General features: G+C 42.9%; 1 protein-coding gene across 4 annotated transcripts in view; it reads left to right on the plus strand.

Annotated features, from left to right (window-relative positions):
- mpp7a (MAGUK p55 scaffold protein 7a) overlaps nucleotides 1-14,130 on the plus strand; it is a 146,234-nt gene extending 132,104 nt beyond the window's left edge. For all 4 annotated transcript variants that reach the window (XM_065948933.1, XM_020631021.3, XM_065948932.1 and 1 more), the window contains 4 exons: nucleotides 1,962-2,055; nucleotides 4,597-4,705; nucleotides 6,284-6,427; nucleotides 12,023-14,130. In XM_065948933.1, coding sequence (XP_065805005.1) covers nucleotides 1,962-2,055; nucleotides 4,597-4,705; nucleotides 6,284-6,427; nucleotides 12,023-12,202 — 527 coding nt within the window. In that variant the 3' untranslated portion in view covers nucleotides 12,203-14,130. The remainder of the gene's footprint in view (nucleotides 1-1,961; nucleotides 2,056-4,596; nucleotides 4,706-6,283; nucleotides 6,428-12,022) is intronic.
- Nucleotides 14,131-19,791: the final 5,661 nt, after the last annotated feature.

The raw sequence follows: 19,791 nt of genomic DNA on the forward strand, positions 1-19,791 counted from the left end.
CTCCTTCTCCTTTTGAGAACCTTAGCGACAGCACGCCATAATTCTGAAAATCATCCAGCTCTGCTTCAAACAACTGGCTCTCCAAGTCTGCAAGCTTTTTATTAAGGGTTTTTTTTTTCACTGAGATGTCCCAAAGCCAGCATGTTGGGACAAATAAATCTGTTTGATTTATACATTATAGTGGAGCAGCGGCAGTTTAAATTGTGTATTAGCCGTCTAGGGCTTAATGGGAAACTGCTACTCTCGTTTTTGGATCACACATTTTTAATTGCTGTGTTTGTTACACACCCGGTGGCATAATGGATGTGTGTGTCAATCCAAGCTTGACACTTGAAAATGTCCCTGATATTAAAATCTCATCGGTGGGGCCTTTGTTGCCACACAGCATGTTAATTGTTCTCAAATGTAACCCGTGATGCCGTGTTTAATGCAGCCCAGACAGGCTGAATGCGACCCATATAGAAGACGTATGCCACAAGTCCTCTCATTCAGAGGGAAGAAAGAGACTCGGGGAAAAAATCCTGTCTCCCACTTTTTTCATGTTTGATTGCTGCCAACAGACACATGGATGTGTTTAACACTTGCTGTTGTTTCAGATTCCGCCTGAAAGCGTTACCTCTTTTTGTCAATTTAAAAATCGGCGTTCTGGAGACCACCACCTCATGGCCCTGGTTTCTTCCCCTCTCTCTCTCTCTCTCTCTCTCTCTCTATCTCTCTCTCTCTTTGCTTGTCACTGTAAAATACAAACCAGCCGCCCAAGAAACTCAAGGAGCATTGCAATAAGCCATTAGAGTAGGGGTTAAACTTTTTGATTCCAATCCAATATTACTGATATTTTCCATGATTTGGGACAGAACGGATGCACATTCTTTTGTTCCCCTGTAATTATTTTCTGGGCCCACAAAACAGACGCCAAAGTAACACATGGTGGATGGTGTTGGTCTCACTACCAAGGGACTGTTTGGCACTGTGTCTGGGACACTTCTGATTGGGAGGTATAACTATATGTTATCTTATGACAAGGCTGTTTTGGCCTCCTCCTCCTCCTCCTCCTCCTCCTCCTCATGTTTTTTCCGACTGGTGTCTGAAGCTGATGACAGAAAGTCGTTGATCTTCCTCAGTGTCTTCTCCACCACAGCTGGATTTACGGCTGTCTTTCCTTCTCAAGCGAGTGACACAATGTATAAATCACACCATTGGTTTTCCATGAACCCTGTAGATCAGCCTGGACCATTTAAAGGAAAGAAAGCGCTCCACTAAACAGGGCACGGCCTCGACACAGGGTGACGAAAGAGCAGCTCAGAGGAGAGCGAATCACAGCTCGGTTGTTTTGGTTGCAGGTGATAAAAGTTTAATAGTTTGTTTTGGAGCTGCTCGGAGTGTCTGACGGCTGAACACGTCTCCCCTCTGACCTCTGAAGCGCTCCTGAAGCGAGCCGGAGTGTGAGCTGACCCCTCGACCCTTACAAAATCCACCAGCGCTGCCTGCTCGCTTTTCCCTCCACGTGCCGCCCCCTCCGCCCATTTTACAGCAAGGCTTTATGGTTTATGGCCAAGTAAATGTAGAGACTTGATGTTAATGAGAGCTCCAAACTCAATTACCTTACAGCGGCTAACGCTGGCGGCTAACGCTATGGCTTCTGTTTCTACAGCCTCCGCAGCCACATTACAAGAGACAAATTTAATAAGACTCAGTAAACCTCTGCTGAATGTCACTTAAGTGTCTGGGTTTAGTGCTGCAGCACTGCAGGTTGTGTATTTTATAGAGCTATTACACAATAATATATACAAGGGTTGGCATGGCCCAGCGTGCTGTGTTTTCAGACTTCCAGCGATGTTAATAAGGGGCTCGGTTCAGAGGCTTTCTGGCCCAACAGTGAGTCAGACAGTCTGGGTTTGAGGTAATCGCTCATTTTTTTCTCCTCTCTCTCTCTCTCCTCCCTCTCTCTCTTTCTCTTACAGACACCAGTCGAGCCAAGAGGAACCAGGAGAGCGACGGCGTGGAGTACCACTTCATGTCCAAACACCTCTTTGAGACTGATATCCACAATAACAAGTAGGCACAACCGGGTCACTTTTTATAACAAACATTTACCACACATCTCTTTTATGATGTCAATGTTCACGTCTTTGAAACCTCATCATTCAATATTCAGTCATATTACAGCTTAATTCTCCAAATATAAAGATATTTTCTCTTGTGTAATTATGATGGTTTGTCTTGGGAAGTTATGAACCTCATTCTTAACACATCTCTCACTTTTTGTTTGAACTCTACTTCCATTTTTTTTTTCACCTGAAAGTGGCCAAAATTCTTACCTAATGCTGTTTATGTCGGGTAAATAATCTCAATTTATGTTGTCAATGAATTGAATTACAGAGATACAAGTTCACTTACAAAAGCAGAACTTAGTGAATGTTTTGCATTTTCTCTTTATGATTGCGTTTAACCAGTGAATATCCAAATCCTTGTTAGCTTCTTCACAGAAGACCATAAAACTTAAAACCAAAGCAGGTACCTATTTAAGAGCCGTTCCCTTTTACTAGCCTGGTGTTGCTGAATGGTTTTTATATATATATATTTTTTTTTTTAAGGTAGGTCTCAGTTAGAGGCCCTGTGCAGTTTTTCAGCTGCATCGTTTTTACAGTTTTATAGTTTTTCCCATCTTTGCATTGCACAAGTTCTTTTTTTATTTATATTTCATAATGATGCATGTCCCAAATACACAGATACATTTTGTAGACTGAATTTAAAAAAAAGCCAAGGCTGTTAATTGATCCCATGACTCAACTTTTAACCCTAATCACACTAGAAGAGACGACACAGAATCTTTAACCTATTTCAAAGTTAACTTAAAAAAAACGTTTTGAACACGTAAGATTAGAACACATCTGAATCTGTACTCTTGACCACTAGAGGCAGCGCAGCAGTGAGAGCAGCAGTCCAGAACTTTCTGCACGTTTCACACACACACAGCCTCCCTGCTGTTGTCTGTGTGTTTCTGTAACTGAGTTTGAGATGGTGTTGACAAGGCCGGGCCCTGTGTTGGTAACAGATCTCCAGACAGTGGCCCCGAGGTCTCCTGTCTCTGCTTCCTGCTTTCCTTAGGCGCTCTCTCTGAATCCAGCCACACCACGGCCCGCCTTGACATTTGCGGCCAACAAATTGAAATGCAACTTGTAATAGTCATAAGAATGATTGATGCCTCTCTGCCGGTCTCACACGAACTGGAAGGGGGGGGGGGGGGGGATATACTGTAGGGTTCATGCAAAACATTTATGCACGCAAACACACACATGTACAAGTTATGACAAAGAGGGACGCCTGTGGTGGTGAGTGCATATAGAGTGTCAGAGCATGCAGAGAGAAGAAGGGGGGAGTGGGGGGTTGTATATTTAGGCCGTGTTGTGGTGAAGGTCGAGGCATGCGATGTTTTTCAGGGAGTCGGAGGGGTGAGTGGCAGAGCTGTGATGTGGGGCGGATGCGTGGGACACTGAAACGACTGAAATTGAAATTACAAGGCAGCAAAGTAGACGAGGAGACAGATGAACTTGTTTGCGTTATGCCTCGTTGCATGCAGTAACAACAATGCAGAAATAAAAGGTCTCGGAATTGGAGCCACAACAACGTGTGTTTAACTCGAACAACTTTCCCAAGGGAAGCCCTGTTCTGTGTCAAAATGGCAACAATCCATTGTCCCGATATAGCCCAACCTCTGCTGGCACGCCTTCCTGTAATCTATATTCCAACAGCGCAGAACACTGTAAGGTGTGACTTCATAAAGACAGGCTACTGTAAGCTCTTAAATGAATTTCCCATAACTGAATATGAGGGGGGGGTTTACAGACTAAAGCCTCCCTTCTTAAAAAAAATGCTGAGTAAAACTTTCTTACATGGGGCAATTACCATAAAACTTTATTTTTTTACATGGCATAAGTCACACAGAGGCACTCATTCTGCCCGACACTCGTCATGAGCAGACTGCGAGCATACCACACAGTCCTATTAGCTCCAAATTCTTTCCACGTTGTTACTCTCCTCGCTGCCTTTTTTTCCTCCTTGTTTTCAGCTAAAAATATACTGGTGGCTTTTCTATTTCGTGACAGCTGATTGGTGTGAAATGGGAAAGATTATCCGGTGGAAAAAGTGTTTGTTTGCTTGTGTCTACTTGCTGTCTAAATCCTGCTGGATTACAGGACGGGCGTTTTGGCATGCAGGGCCTTTGTGGTCTTTCTGGAACAAACAGGTGTTACTGATTGAACGGGGGAGGCGTAAAAGATTATATAAAAAACATGCCTGCCAAAATGTCTGGTTTTTAAGTTCTGCTGGAGAATGCTATCTTCAGATCTGTCAGGGGCTGAAAGAGTAATCCTCCTGTCTCTGTGGATTTGTTGGATTTTTATGTTTCATTATTTCTGAGATGAATCTCAGCAGCGTGCTGACACAGTCGTCCAGATAGGAATAAGAATCTAACTTTACTCCCAAAGGTTGTTAGTGTTGCAATGGATACTAATCCCTGTACAGAAAACTATATAAAAAAAACGGTTCTGAACAATCTCCTTATCTCTTCATATCTCCTTCCAACTTACCTCTCAGGTTCATCGAATACGGGGAGTACAAAGGGAATTACTACGGGACCAGTGTGGACTCGGTACGCTCCGTCCTCTCCAAGAACAAAGTGTGCCTATTGGATGTCCAGCCTCACGTAAGTGACACAAACCCAATCTTATCCCTTCATCCTCCCTACCTCCTTCTATTTTAAGATCTTTGGCACCTCTGCTCCTTGCTGTCAGATGCACATCTCCTTCTTCCCTGGCTCTCCTGAATTCCTTGGCTTCTTACTAGGTTACTAAAGCAGCTTTTAGAGGGGGCATTTCAAGGGGGCAATTACTTCAAATCTTCTATTTTTGAAGATTTCCTTTTCGGCTTCTGTGTCTTGCGCGGTGGCAATCAGTACCAACACAAATGGCTGGCTCGTGGTTTAATCTCTGAGCAGGAGTCCCATTAAGTCAAGGCCAGGCTCGTATCGTCTTGCTTTTGCCCCATAAGATCCCTTCATTTGTTTCTACTTAGCATTTAAAGACACCCTGGTACAAATGAATCCATTATATAGATTACAGTTCCCAAAGCCCCTTAGGCCTGAGCAGCAGTAAGAGTCACCCCTAGAGCCTTTTGCTAAAATGAGTTATAAGAGACTGTGGATGCTCATGTGGATGTTGGAAACTTCACCTTTTTAGTTTTTTGGCCTTCATTTGTATTGGTCTGTCAGCCAGCCGTCACCCCGCCCCTGCATGACTCCCAAATGACTCGGGGATCAGATCAGTGGCAGTATCAGAGCAACTTACTGCTCCCCTGCTGACTTGCTGAGCTGCGATGAATTCCTCCCCAGCAGTTCCTCTCCTGCCCCTTCTTTGGGTTTTTATCCTTCTTCCTATCAGTTGTTGGTTTTTGACCCACCGCCTATTAGCACAGTGTGGAGCCCTGATGGTGGTACATGAACCAGGAGGAGAGCCTAAGCCTGACGCCACCACTAACCAACATCTCTGCAACCTCTCTTTCACCTCTCAGGGAGTAGATTGTAGGTGTTGTTTTTGTGCAATTGTCACCAGTTGTGGAGACGAGAAGGCTGGGCAGATTTGGAAACGCATCTTTCATTTTCTTTTCATGCGTGCGAAGCACACATGCAAGACCTTTGGAAGTTTGTTTGATCCACCCATACATTTAAATGGTGGTTTCCACCCCCCTAAAATGATCTTGAACGATCTTCAGAAACCTAAAGATCCAATATTTTCATCCATCCTTCCATCAAAATTCTTCAACTTATCTGGATTCAAGTCGCTGTGTTATCTTTCAGAGCAAAATCCTTCATTCATCCTTTTTCCCAGCAGTTTTTTTTCAAGCTCCTCATTGGGAATCTCAAATGAGCTCTAAGTCGACCGAGAGGTCTCTTATCGGTCACACATGCCTTTAAAATCGCCAAAGGGATGAGGCCTGATGGATCCTAATTAGATGCCTAAACTACTTAAGCAAAGTAGCAGCTCCAGCCATCCATGATGGTATATCACTGCACCTCCTTTCATGGAGCAGGACCTAACGTGTGATGTGTGTTAACATTTATATGTAAGTGAGAAGTTTCTGAGAACATTTTATCTTAGGATAAGATCCCTCCATAAAGAGAAGCTGAAGTGTGTGTGATATGTCCCTGTCCTCTGTCAGTGGTAACAGCTCATACTCTTTTCTGCTTTTACGTTCATATTTGTTTTTGTCCTCTTTCTCTCTCCAGACGATAAAGCACCTGAGGACGTCAGAGTTTAAACCCTTCGTAGTGTTTGTGAAGCCTCCTTCAGTCGAGAGGTTGAGAGAGACCAGACAGAGTGCCAAAATCATATCAGGCAAGGAAGACAAGGGAACCGCCAAGCCGTTCACGGTAAGAGAATTAGAAGAGACGACTTTTTGAACCAGACTCAGATCAACATTTTGTATCGGTTAGATTTACTGCAGCTTGAAGTAACAGGTCGCTCTGACTTACTTTGACTACTGAGATATCTTAATATTACCCAGATTAGAATATTAGAAGAATGTTTAATGGTACCTGTGAGGAAATTGGATTACCATGGCAGACAATAGCTACAAATAGGAAATACATTAATAAAACATGAAAGTGAAATATAAAAAAAAAAAAAAAACAATGAAACAAAACACAAATCGTGTCAAAACATAGTCAAAATTTATTTTAAAAGAAGTTCCTTGAGTGGCCACTGGGGGATGAACTTTTTTACATTTCACAGTTTAAACTACATTTGGGGGCTGCTTAGCTTTTTCTTAGGTTGAATCTCTCCTATTACTAAAATGATATGCTAGCTCTCATTAGCAGGTGATCATGTCCACACTATCTAGAGTCTGCTTGTCAGCTCGTTAAATATTTGATTTGTGTGTGTGATTCATGTGTCGGTGGATTGTTGTTGACTTTTAGCTACACAGAAAACAGCATGTTGTGGTGATGAGAAGTCGAGCTTTTTTTTTTTTAAAGGAACCAGGTCTGTTGGTCTCAGTGGTTAGAGCGTGCACTCAAAACCATCCTATCTCTCTCTACTGTCCCATAAACATATCAATAAAAGAAGTCTGAGTCAACCGACATTTTGAACTCCCAAGATAGGGAAACCAACGTCTCCTCCTTATATATTCACTCTTTGTGCATTACACTCTGAACACACAGTCCAATGATGTGAGGGTGTTTTCATGCTGCAGAAACACATAACACCAAACAGATTAGCAGCAGCAGGAATAACAGAAACCCTATCTGTGTGTACAGTTAGAGTGTGTGTGAGTGATGAGGTCATCCTCACACACCTTTATCCCTCCCCTACGGGGACGCAGATGAAACCAATTAGCTGGTGTTTGGTGCTGCTGTGAAGTTGTCGGGAGGGGAGACAGGGGAGGGGGGGGAGGGGGGTGATGGCTTTTCCAGGTCCATCAGGCGTGGTGCACGTTCGCGTGTTCCTCTCACCACAGGCAGCGTTAAGGCCAAGATCCTGGTCAGCAGCACAGCAGACGTGGTCTGATGGGACACTGGGAGGTAAGAAACACAAGGGGGGGGGGGGGAGGCTGACTGAGAGACAGGCCGTCAAAGACATGGAGACTGACTGACAACACAACAGCACAGTCCAGCAAGAGCGGGAACAGTCAGGGAGGTGAGGGGTTAGGAACGAGTCTGCAGGTGTAAATCCAACATGGTACGGTTGAATTCATGCTTATTGAAAACACATGTATAAAAACATACAACTGGCAATTCAAATTTAAAACATGCCATTTTATTTAACTCTTACAAATATTCCCAGCCTCCTGCTAACTTTCCCATGCACTCTACTTTAAAGTCCATCCCCAAGAAAACATGTTTCTGTGCTGTCAAGCATGCAGCTTAATGTTTACAAAGTTAGTTAGACTCAGTGAACACGCATGGAGAATAAAAAATCACTAGCAAACTCACTCCAGGTACGCAGTGTGTACAGGACGTTTACTGCTTGTAGCTACACTGCAAGCTACCGCACGCTAGCACAAGCTAAGCGCCGGTGTTTGGCACCTGCCAGGCCAACTCTGAAAGTTAGCAAAAGTTTATCCCTCATTTTAGAAGAAGCTTTATCTGCTTGGTGTTTTGCCTCACTATGCTTATATATTATCTTCTTCCACTAAGTCCATGCATGTCCATCTCATTCTCCAGCTTGGATCGCATCCAATCGCTGAATTGTATCCACACAAACTCACCTCCTGCGCTTTCATTGGCTGGAGGAAAAACACCAGCTACCTGCCTACACATTCCCTACAGCAATGTGCTGCAGTTAAAGTTCAAGTCATCCTCGTCCTGAGATTGTTCACGCTGTTCTGTCAAACTTACAATGCAGCGTGCAGCTAGGCCACAGTTGAAGATCTGCTCAGACTCAGATCATCCTGTAGATATTTTACTTTACTGTCAAACTCTTAAAGCCTCCATACAGACACAAAGTCAGCTTCAATAAGTCACACGGTGAAATATAATTTCACCTCTGTCTGCTCTGCGTTTCGAAGCAGCGGTCCTAAGAACAATGAGCTTAAGTTGTCAGGAAAGGATCAGTTCTTACAGTCCTCGCTGTTGCTGTAATTACTCACTGTCCCTGTAGTAGCTCCAAATATTCTCTCAAGTTATACAAATGTACCTTTATAAAACGATGAGACAGACAGGCATATTTCAGCCGGGTAACATTCTGTGTCCCTGTACACTGACGGGACGTAGACCATCTCAGATTTGCTATTAAAAGTCTCTGAATGAAAAAACATTATTGGGTGAGTCGTCTCAGACATGAGCTACCCTCCGGGGGCCGTATTTCTCTTTCGCAGAGAGACAGGTCTGCTTTAATGATAAAGCCGAGGAACAGTCCTCTCATTGTTCCAGCAGAGCAGTCTGACTCTGGCCCCATTGTTTGAGCTGGAAACGATTCAGAGAAGCTTTTTCAAAATAAGGAGCTAAAAGCGTGATGTAGAAACGAGCAGAAATGTAAGAGGTAAGACTGCCATTGTCTGGAAGTCTTTGTTTTGTTTGACTGGGATCAATAAAGCAGGTTTCCCTGCGGAGGATAGAGTGTGTGTGTGTGTGCTGGTTTTATGTCTGAAGATGATACCTGAGTCTGCTGTTTTGTGCCACTAAAGTGTTGAAAAAGTTTATAGTCCCATAAAGTCAATTTTGCTTTCCAGACTGAATTTATAGTTAAGTTTGAATGAAAGCATAAAAGCATCACACTGATTAAAAGCTTTAAACACAGGTGTTAAAACTGACTTTAAGGAGCCTTGTGTCGTGCAATCACAATCACAATCAGAAATACTTTTTTAATCCCGGAGGGAAATTCTGTTTGAATTTATTGGTAATGAAAACTTAAAAAGAGACAGAGAAGTCAGCACACTAAATGTCGCTTTTTGTGCAGTGAAAACTAGCATTCATCTTTGCTCGACAAAAAGACTCGACCCTATAGAAGAGTCACACTGTCCTTCAAGGAGAGAGATCTCGCTCAGGTCAGCGGATGGCCGTCTGTTTGTGTTCTTTTACCTTCACTATATCAGTCTCTCTGCCCTTTTACACAGAAACCTGAATATTTGCAATCATTTCCTTCATCTGCTTTTTGCATTTTCTTTCCATCTTTCTACCCGGGTCTCGTTAAAGTGGCGCCCTGCTGTGATTAATGTGGTTTTACCTGAAGTGGCCTAACTAAAGGCAGACCTGGAGACTTGTAGTGGATATGGAAGCACCATACACACACAGGAAAAAAAACCACACAATTCTTCAAGCATCCAGGACAGGTCAGAGGGGTTACTTTGGACACAGCGGTCATCTTGTAAGTCCAGGTCCAAGAGTGTAAATCCTGCGGGGGGCTCTGGTCCAGATGACAGAGAATACGGTCCCTCTGAGAAACACTTTTCACTGCAGGCCAACAAACCGTCTGCCCTCCCTGAACTGTCTTTTTGGCTCAGCCGGTCCTCTGATAAAACCATCACACCTCCCTCACAGAAGACAATGGAGCTTCAGATGGAGTGAGTCCACTTTTTGTAACATGCGAGACAGCCTGTCAAAAAAAAAAAGGCAGACAGGACTTTTGCAGAGTGTTACAGCGAGTGAGTGTTTATATTTAGCTGCGCAGCTAATCCATTATAGAAGCGGAAAACCACCAGAAACATTCTGCAGTAACTCCTGGCGGGAAGGAACATCTCTAAAAATTGAGCCGTTTAGGAGCTTACAGCTTTAACGATGCTGTGTTTATGTGCGTACACATTGTATACACACACACACACACACATTATGCATCTTTGTGAGTGTATGTTTGGTTTTCTGCGCCTCAATGTGCATCTGTGTGTATTTATAATTGTGTTTGGCAAAGAGGGTTTAATATAAAACCATATCTGTTCCCCAGTAAAAACATAAATCTAAATCAGTGCAGCCTCTTTAGCTCCGCTTGCTGCGCTGAGGTCAGGATCAGCCCGGGCCCACACAACTGGAACCACCGCGGAGAGATACCTGGGCTCTCTGAGAATACTCTGTCTATGAATACAGGAGCCCCAGATTGGCAATGTTTACTCCCAACCTGATAAAAAATATGGTATTTGGCTATACCTCACAGTTACAATGCGGTTTTCTTCTTTACACTGGAGCGCTAATTTGCATATTGAGATGGAAAAGTCCTCATCCCCCCGTGAAGGACTCCTCTTCAGCACGAAACAATTTTCAGCTTTCCCTTCTTAATCTTGATGAAGCACCAAAAGGCTACCTCTGGTCTTGAAAAATTAAGCCAATGAGGAAGTGCAAAATCCTGCAGTTTGTCGAGTGTCCGCTTGATGCTGGCTCCAGGAACACAGGAAGTCACATACACACAACCGGCAGAAAAGCGTTTTTTACAACATGACTTAACATGTTTACAGCCTGGTACAAAAAACAAAATAGGTCTGATTAGTTTTTGTCATCACTGTATAGTGAGTGAATATTTTTAAAACTGCTCTGTTTAGATTTTGAAAACGATACATGTTAGGCGCGTAGCTGACCTGATTGACAGGTGGGCGCGATGTAAAGGTGCAAAACCTGCCTCAGCTCCACCTCTCAGCCTGTCGTTAGGTTGACTGAAAGTTAGCGTGAGACAGGATTTCCAACATGCCGGCTGCTGCTGATGAGCCTCCAGCGTCCCCTGCAGGAACAGATGGCTGACGTCACTCAGGCTTCAAACATCAATATTTACAGTCTATCTGAAGTACACGTCCTGTTTGATGGATTTCTAGTGCTCATATACTGTATTTAATGCTTTCTTGCAAATGGCCAATTTGAGTCAGGGTCATATCTCCCAGTTCTCACCTTTGACTCTGTCCCTTCGTGTGCACTTAGATTTACTTAGATTTTTGGCCTCCAGATCCTCTGAGGATTTTCTGCAGACCATCAGTATCCACCATGTCTATTTTTGGCCCTTCAGTTTTATGTCCAGCAGACTGGGCTGGCCGGGCAGCACGTTCACATGGTCACACTTCTCAGTTCAGACCGCTCCGCATAACACATACAAAAAAATCCAGGCCAACAGCAATGTACATTCTACACATTTATTTATTTTGGAATGTATGGTTATGTTTTGTCCTCTGTTTATTCAAAGATTTTTTTCACTTTCTTTGTGAATCGGATAACCATGTGTATTCTTTGGAGGAAATTATGAAAATTCCTTGAGGTCAGCCCGTTGCACGGGGAGGTTTTAGTGCGCGGTTTGTGCCAGGGTTCACGTGTGGGTACTATGTTATAACAGGCATTTGTACGGGCCACTTTATGTTTATTTGTGTGTTCAAGGCCATGTAATTTGTGTTTACTATATGTCAGTGTATCTCCTCTCTTGTTTACTGTGGCCTGTGTTTTCTCTTTGCAGCCAATGATCAGTTTGGTTTGTGCATCTCTCTTTTTTTGTTGTCTTTTTAAAACCAGTATTCTTTCTTCCTTTCTTTCTGTGTTTTTTTTTGTTCATGCGCCCTGCAGGAGGAGGACTTTGAGGAAATGGTGAAAACTGCCCAGACGATGGAGAGTCAGTACGGCCATCTGTTTGAAAAGGTCATTGTGAACGACGACCTCTCGACTGCCTTCGGCGAGTTGCGGCTGGCGTTAAAGAAAGTGGAGATGGAGACTCATTGGGTTCCAGTTAGCTGGACTCACTCCTGAGACTGTAAACGGAGAGAAGGGCAGGGATTTTACACAAATATGCAGGTTTTTATCTTTTTATGTCTGATGTGGCTGGTGTAGGGGGGAGAACAGTTATAAAACATGACAGGTGGATCTGTCGCCATACCTGAGCTGCTCGGAGCTACAAGCTTCTGCCTGGGATCAGGTTTGATTTAGACCTAAGCTGTGGTCTGGATATGGATCTCCAGGTTGGACCAGATCTTAAAGAGTTAAGGCTAAAGGGGCCCGTCTAGAATATGAGCCTTGGACATTGATCTGGGTCGCCCCGCCATGGCCACAAGTCGGAGCTGCTCTGGTCCAAACCAGAATGTGCAACCAGCCTGGATGATCACGCCAGCGGCAGTCCTGCCAGCACGTCAACCAGGCCTCCATCTTTAGTGTGTTTTTAACATTAGACAATTAGAAACCAAAGGGATCTACATATTTCTTCATGTTTGACAACTTACATGCATATGTCTGTAAAAGAACACAACCTCAGAGGGGGAGACTGTTTTGCTGTGTTCATGTGCTTCGATAATGCTTCCAAGACTGTTACTCCAAACATGGTCACGTACACTCTCAGCAGTATGTGTCATTTTATTTAAGAGAAATTAATATATTTTCTGATATCCTCCAGTTGTGTTGTTCTGCAAACTTTAAATACACATATCATAACTTTAAGAGCAACCTGATCTACAGCTAAGCCCAGTTCTGGCAGGTTTGATTTGGGTTTTTTTTAACACTGGAGGCGTCTCTTCTTTCATTCAGTGTTTTGATTTAATCCCCCCAAGTCTAGTTTTTCCCCTAAAAAACACATAGAGAGCCATTTTATTTAGGTGTTATATATTCCATTTTAGAGCCTTTAAAAAAAAAAAAAAAAAAAGCCAGTCTTCATCTGAAGGTGCCCAGCATAACAGCTTTGCTATTTAAAGTCCCAGAACTGGACACTTTTGGCTGTCTGCTTGTAGAAAATGTCCACAATTGTGTTTTATTAGGGTGGAGTCTTTATTTTTATTCACATAAAAAATGGCTTAAGCGCCGCTGCCGTCCAGGTTTTTAACTCTTAAGAAATGCTGAGTAATTGCTCCTGATTTGATGAGAATCAGCCGTTTATTTCTAATTTTAGTCTCCAATTCCCATTTCCATTTATACTGACTCCTTTCCTTTTATGCCCCTTCATAGAGATTAGTAATAAGTAATTAGTCCTGGCTGTGATTATCACAACTATAGCTAATGATGTGCAATTAATGAGGAGCAACTAAACATTAATAAAGGCTGCAAAAAAACAAAAATATCAGTGTCTTTCTGACGCTTTTCTATGATATAAAAAGAGGCTGCAAGCTGAGCTGCCGCTAGTTGAGTTTCTTTTTAGATAGGGATTCCTATCTCATCAATTCAAATAACTCGTAAAAATGAAATGAACGTAACTTTAAAATCAGTGTAACTTTGGCTGGGGGGCTGCTATCTTTAAATTGTTCTTCTCACTCACTGTATGAGCTGTACGGCCATCTCAGGTTGCATCGCCCAAATTCCTTAAACTCATTTATTTTGTGTTTTCCTAAAACTTAAGATTTTTTTTGTATTTGATATCTGTTCATGTTTAAAAAAGGGTTATATGGCGTTTTTATTCTGTTATTTAATGACATCACACATTTAAAGGGACGTTAACACCACGCACCTCTTTACTCTCCCCTTCTTTTATTCATGTTAGTAACACATTAAGTTCACTTTTTATATATATTATATTTAATTTGTTTCCCTCTTCATGTGTTGCCTCTCTGTCATGTGTTTAATTGACTGGAATCAGATTTGTATAGCAATAATTTTATTTCCTTGCTGTAAATGAAATGCTGTTTATGAGCAAGTTGTACGATTACACGTTATTCTTGATAACTACTACATTTTACATTAAAGAGAGCTCAACTCCACATGTTTGTTTTTTTTCTTACGTTTGGAGGTATTTCATGTCTTCAGATGGGCAGCGATGGAGGGCAGTGATGTGTGAGGTGGAACGGTATGAGGAAAATATTCCAGCGTTTCTGGGATTTGTGCCCTTGAGTGCCATTCACATCTATCTTTGTTCTGTTGTTAAGAAAAATATTCCAGCAACATCTCTCAGCTGCCCCACAGAAGTTTCCTCCAGAGTGAACACTTGTGTCAACAGAGCTGACACCTTTCATGTCGTAAATGACGAGGCTGGAGAGTATAGTAAAAGTCAATCATGGCCTGTTTTTCTCAAATATGGCTGCACTACAGATGAATTCTGTTTGGATCAAATCTGAGTAGTTTCCCCACATTTCAATCACCTGTAATGCACTTTCATGTGTTACTTGATGCAAATCAATGCATGTTTATCTTCAATTCTGTACTTTGAATAGAAGGAGTTGGGGAACATTGGCAGAAATAGCAGGCAGAAAAATGAGAGATGGAGATGGTGCTTCTGCAGCATGGCCGACACTTTTTATTCAGAATTTAATTATTCATCTTTATATGTGAGAGTAACAGCAGAATATGTAAAGGTACATTGTAATGTAAAGTGACTTGGAGAGGTGTTTTTCTATTTTTTTTACAAACTGCGAGCAGCTACCAAAATGCTCCAACACTGGTTATTGGGTAAACTGAAAATCTATGTGAAAGTGGGTGTATAATGTGATTCAGCTGTCACCTTGCCAACTGGTGATAGTGTGAGTGTGAAGAAAAGGGCCTGAATGTAGTGACTGCTCAAATCACCAGAGCAGTGCAGCCCAGTTAAACCCCAGCGTCCTGCAGCAGCTGTGTGCCAAATCACTAACTCAGATGTCACTGGACCTTTGAAAACAGAAACTCTCTGAGAGCTAAGGGGATATGATGGGGGTGGTAAAAAAAAGGGGGCTCTTGAGAAGTCCAACATCTAACGAGAAAACCCAATTGAGGATTCCACAATCCTTTACTTGATGGAGATCCCAAACAATTTCCCTCACCAATCCAAGTTAAGTCACCTAACCTTCACATTTCCTCTGTTTCAAAGTGCTCCCTCAGATAGCTGCTTGGAACATGGGGGTTTAAAGCTAAGGTGAATCAGGATGCAGCAAGTTGGGGGAGGAGGAGGAGGAAGTTCTGGGGAAGGTCAGGAGGAGGTAACAGCACTCACACAGGTCTGAAGGGAGGAACCAGTTATCTCACATCGTGCTCTATCTTCATGTCCCTCACTCACTTTGTCTTCCTCTTTAAGTAGAAAAACAAAGAAGTACAGGAACATGGTGCCGCCCCATAGTGCCCACTGATCAACTGCAGGTTAAGTGAGTGAGGAGGTGAGTGAGCACATTTTTTCCCTTTCAAAAGTCATGAAGCTCAATGATTCATGTTTAGCAGAAACAGCACCATGCCTTGTCCTGGGTGTTTCAGCAGTGAAAGAAATGCTTGGACAGACACATTCTGGACATTTTATGTGGTTGTAAATTGAGCCTATTTCTTTTTATTTCACAAAGTCATATGCTGGCAAAGACACAGGACCTTTTAACAAGCGGCAACCTTAGGTTGAAAAACGAACAAAAAGCAGAAGTGCAAAAAAACTGCAGTTCCTCAAGTGTCTCCAAAAGACCTGGAAGTCCCACACCACATATTCAAATGTCTATTTTGATAGCAGAAATTAAAATGGTCACAGTCTGGTACAACGACGATTTTGGTCTTATTAATTACGTCTTTATCGGCACTAACAGTAGCGGGTGTTGGGGGCGTTTAATGAATCAATTATTCAAATCCTGGCAAGTGGGCACTGATGTTTAAAATGATACAGCTGATTGCCGATTCCGATATTGATGCTTTTTAATTACTTCTTCGTAATTCTTTGTGTCTCTTTCTCAAGTAAGCGATGTGATTGGTTGTTTAAATGTTGTCAGTAGTTCCTCCTCTTGAAACACCCCTGAGACGTCTCACAAACTGCATGTTGCTTATCTTCCTCAGAGATGGTGTAAGAATCCTAATCCCACATTTTTTAATATAACGTCTGACCAAGAAAACAAATCAGTTGTGTCCAACATGTGACTTCTTCTTCTGCCCATTAAAAAACCTCCTCTGTTTCAGCAGATAGGTATACTCTCTTGACAACAACACAGCGGACACATCAGCTACTGACATCGGAACACGCCAAATTATTGCTGATGGGCCGATGAAGGTCAACAGGGGTGATACCAGCTGATACAGATGCTTAACATGTATCAGTGCAGCCCTACTTTTTACTGAAGATCTCTGAAGTAAAGGTTTCCGTGTCTCAGACTTAATGGAGCCTCTTCCTGTCTTTAGTATTTTAGTTTTGGGGTTTTTCCTCTTTTTCTGGATCATTAGGTCTTATTCACCTACTTTCTCATCCAGTGTATGCTTTTCCATGTATTTACTTTTGACTCATTCTGACTTTGGATGAAAGGATGACAGGTTTTGTTTTGATTACGCTACATACCCTTTAGATGGGATTTACACTCCCTGCATGTTTTCTTTGCAGCTTAACGAGCACCTGATCATTTTTTCATCAAAGGAAGTGATGGACATGTTGTTTTTATTTCTGGATTCCTTCATGTTTCATCAGCTTGCACCACAAGGAGCCCACGCCACCCTCAGAATAACGGGAGTGTTGCGGCGGTCCGGATTCTATCTTTTATCCGCTTTTCAAGAGAGGACGACAGAAACACATGTTCTCATATTAAGTTTACATGGATAACGAGCGGCCGGGAGCTGACCACATATGTCAAGGTACTTAAGATGAGGGATGATGTCATACTGAAATGAACAATGTGCGTACATTTAGGTAAAAGGCATTACCATACAGAAAGTAGTAGCAAATAAAGAGTTGCTTTCATAAATCTTCATGGAGCTGCAGAAAAGTCCGCCTGCAGCCCCCGGACTGATTTAAGATAACAAATCCTGCTTGGACTTTCTTCATCTTTCTCCGTCCTGCCCTGATGAGTGAGCTGCCATGTGAGTTAAGGCCAAGCGATTGCTTCCCCCGGCTCAGACATTAACACAGGCACTCACCAAATCAAAGACCTGCGCTCCGTCCAGCGACTGTAATAGTTTAACAGAGCACGGTAGAGATTGGTAGATTTATAGCGAGAGAAGTTCAACTTTTTATCTCAGATCCCAGAGTTTAATGTGGCACTGCAGTACGCTCTCTCATGTATTTATTTTCATGTCCATAAATGTGTGCATCAAAAGAAGCCATTGTATGGGAGAGACACGGGCCAAATCGAGGGAAGGGGTTCAGAGGAGAAGTGTGTTAAGAAGAAGAACATGGTCGGAAAAGTCAGAAAGCCCTTCCTTTCTCATGCACAGCAAAATGCATTACGTTGAAACCCCTCATGTGCCACATGTTACGCTGCAATCATTTTGATTTACTACGTTTAAATTACAGCGCCAAGGTCAATATCCTGAAAAAGGGCTCAGTGTGATAAGCCCTGCCTTTGTAGCAAGACAAATTGTACATTATGAGCATCAGGAGGAGGGGGACACAAGCTCCTGCTGAGATTTTCATCTTTTTCATACATTTTGAATGAGCCGTCCTGGCTTCTCCCTGGCTTTCTGCTTTCCGGCCTTTCATGTGGTGACTCAGTTCATCACAGCGGCTTTACCGTAGCAGCCGGCAAGCAGCGGTGCCGCTCTGTTTTCCTCATCCTCAGTGAAATGCCCTTGACCATAGGGAGACTGTTCTGTAGACTAATGGGGCTTCAGGCCAGGAGCTTCTGCCCACCCTGTCTCCTCTGCCTAATTAGCCTCACCATTACCTCATGTCTGTGGGCAAAGGTCTTCAGGGCAAGGTACCTTGAGCTGTTTTTCTCAATCACAGGACTTTTAACAACCCAAGGAGTGAACAGGAGATGCCCTTCATTCCTCCCTGGCACAAAAAACACCCTTTTCACCTTGATGAGAACGTGTGGAAATCATAACAACACGCTCAGTCTAATAGCCGTAGCGCAGTTGGTCATTAATGCAGGGTGGCGTTTGTATACACTGCCTTCCAGGGCTGCGCAGGTTAACTTGATTCTGTTTGTGCATTTTGGAAATGAGATGAAGGGGTAAAAGTTCACCCCGGAGGGTCTTCTGGAGTGTCAAAATTCCTCTGACACATGTGGAGCTATAGTGCAGGGCACAGGGGCCGAGGCTGCACAAAGGTATTGACTATGTTAGAGCTGTCCACCTGTATTTTCTTAAACTTTCCTTGCATCCTTCCCCTGTGTCTTGTTGGCCTCTATGGGAGCCGTTTTTAATTACACTGACTCTGAACTGTCATCTTTAAAGTTAGCACTCTGGGGGTCAAGACCTTCTATGTGTGTGCTACAAATGAGCCTCGGTGCTGCCATGATCCTGGAGCTAAGGGAAAGTAAGGAAGACAAAACATATCACCTGCTTTCCAAATGTGTCTGTTCTCATTGCAATAAAGCATTCTTTTAATAGTCTGTATTATCCTGATGGCTTTCCAGCCGGGATGTCATTTGAACAAGTTTTTGCAACTTTTTTAAAAACCCACCTCATGCGCATGGAAATAGCCAAACAGTGTTTTCTCTATCTTCCAAACCATATTCCACTCAATAGGAATGCAGCAGTGCATCCAGCTGGGGTAAGAGAGCCCAGCAGCAGTAGCCATGCTGACCTTGTGTAATGATGGTAAGTGGATTACAAGGAGGCCCTGGTCACTGGTCATTAATATTTAGTCAACTAGAGTTACCTCCATGTGGCAGCAGCTACACCACAGGGACTGAGCCCAAGACCTTCAGGATACCTGAGAAGCTCGTTGCTTAGTGCACAGCTTCTTACAGTCGGTGGATTCTACATGAAAAGCATCAGCTTGATCTGTAGGCTTTACAGACTGAACACCCGGGACCAGACTTTAGTATAAAGAGTCTTAAGGTTTCCATTGGTAGTACGTGTCAGTCCAAGTATCGACCAATCAAGTATCATGTAGTCAGTACGAATCCAGTATGAAAATCTTAAAATAAGAACTTCTTACTTGTTTAGACAGTACTATAGATTTTTTTTTACTTGTTACAAGCGATTCAGGCCCAATTTTCTTTTTTAATCTTAAAATAAGATGCTGATCTGGACTTGTCAGGTGAACTTTTTTGACTAGAAGTTAAACATTAACCAAATCATTTTGAGTCTAAGCTTGATTTCACATACTGCACTTCCACAAGGCCACACATCATCACATTATGAATCTGTGCTTTTAAGAAAACACCGATACTCCACAAGCCATGTTCATGAACGATACACATACTCCCATGAAAACCCTAGAGATTAAAATAAAGTATGTCTATTCATTGATGCAGGTTCTTCATGAACGCAAAGGACCTTGTAACAGATGCAGCCATCACATTGTTACTGTCATGTTCAGGGAAACATGGTGACATGTTAGGAGCTCTTGTCATCTCTGTATCAACAGTGTGCAGGGCTGACAGGAGGCTAACCCTGATCATGACAAACACAGATGGATCACTCAGCTTGTTCCCAGAGACTAAAAGCCGAGGCCCTTGAGTGTACAGCCTCCACACACCATGTTTTGACACCTTGTCATCGTTTTTTTTTTTTTTTGATGCGTAGGTATGAGGACGAGCACAGAGTGA

This window comes from Labrus bergylta, chromosome 20, assembly GCF_963930695.1.
Source record: "Labrus bergylta chromosome 20, fLabBer1.1, whole genome shotgun sequence".
Taxonomy (NCBI): Eukaryota; Metazoa; Chordata; class Actinopteri; order Labriformes; family Labridae; genus Labrus; species Labrus bergylta.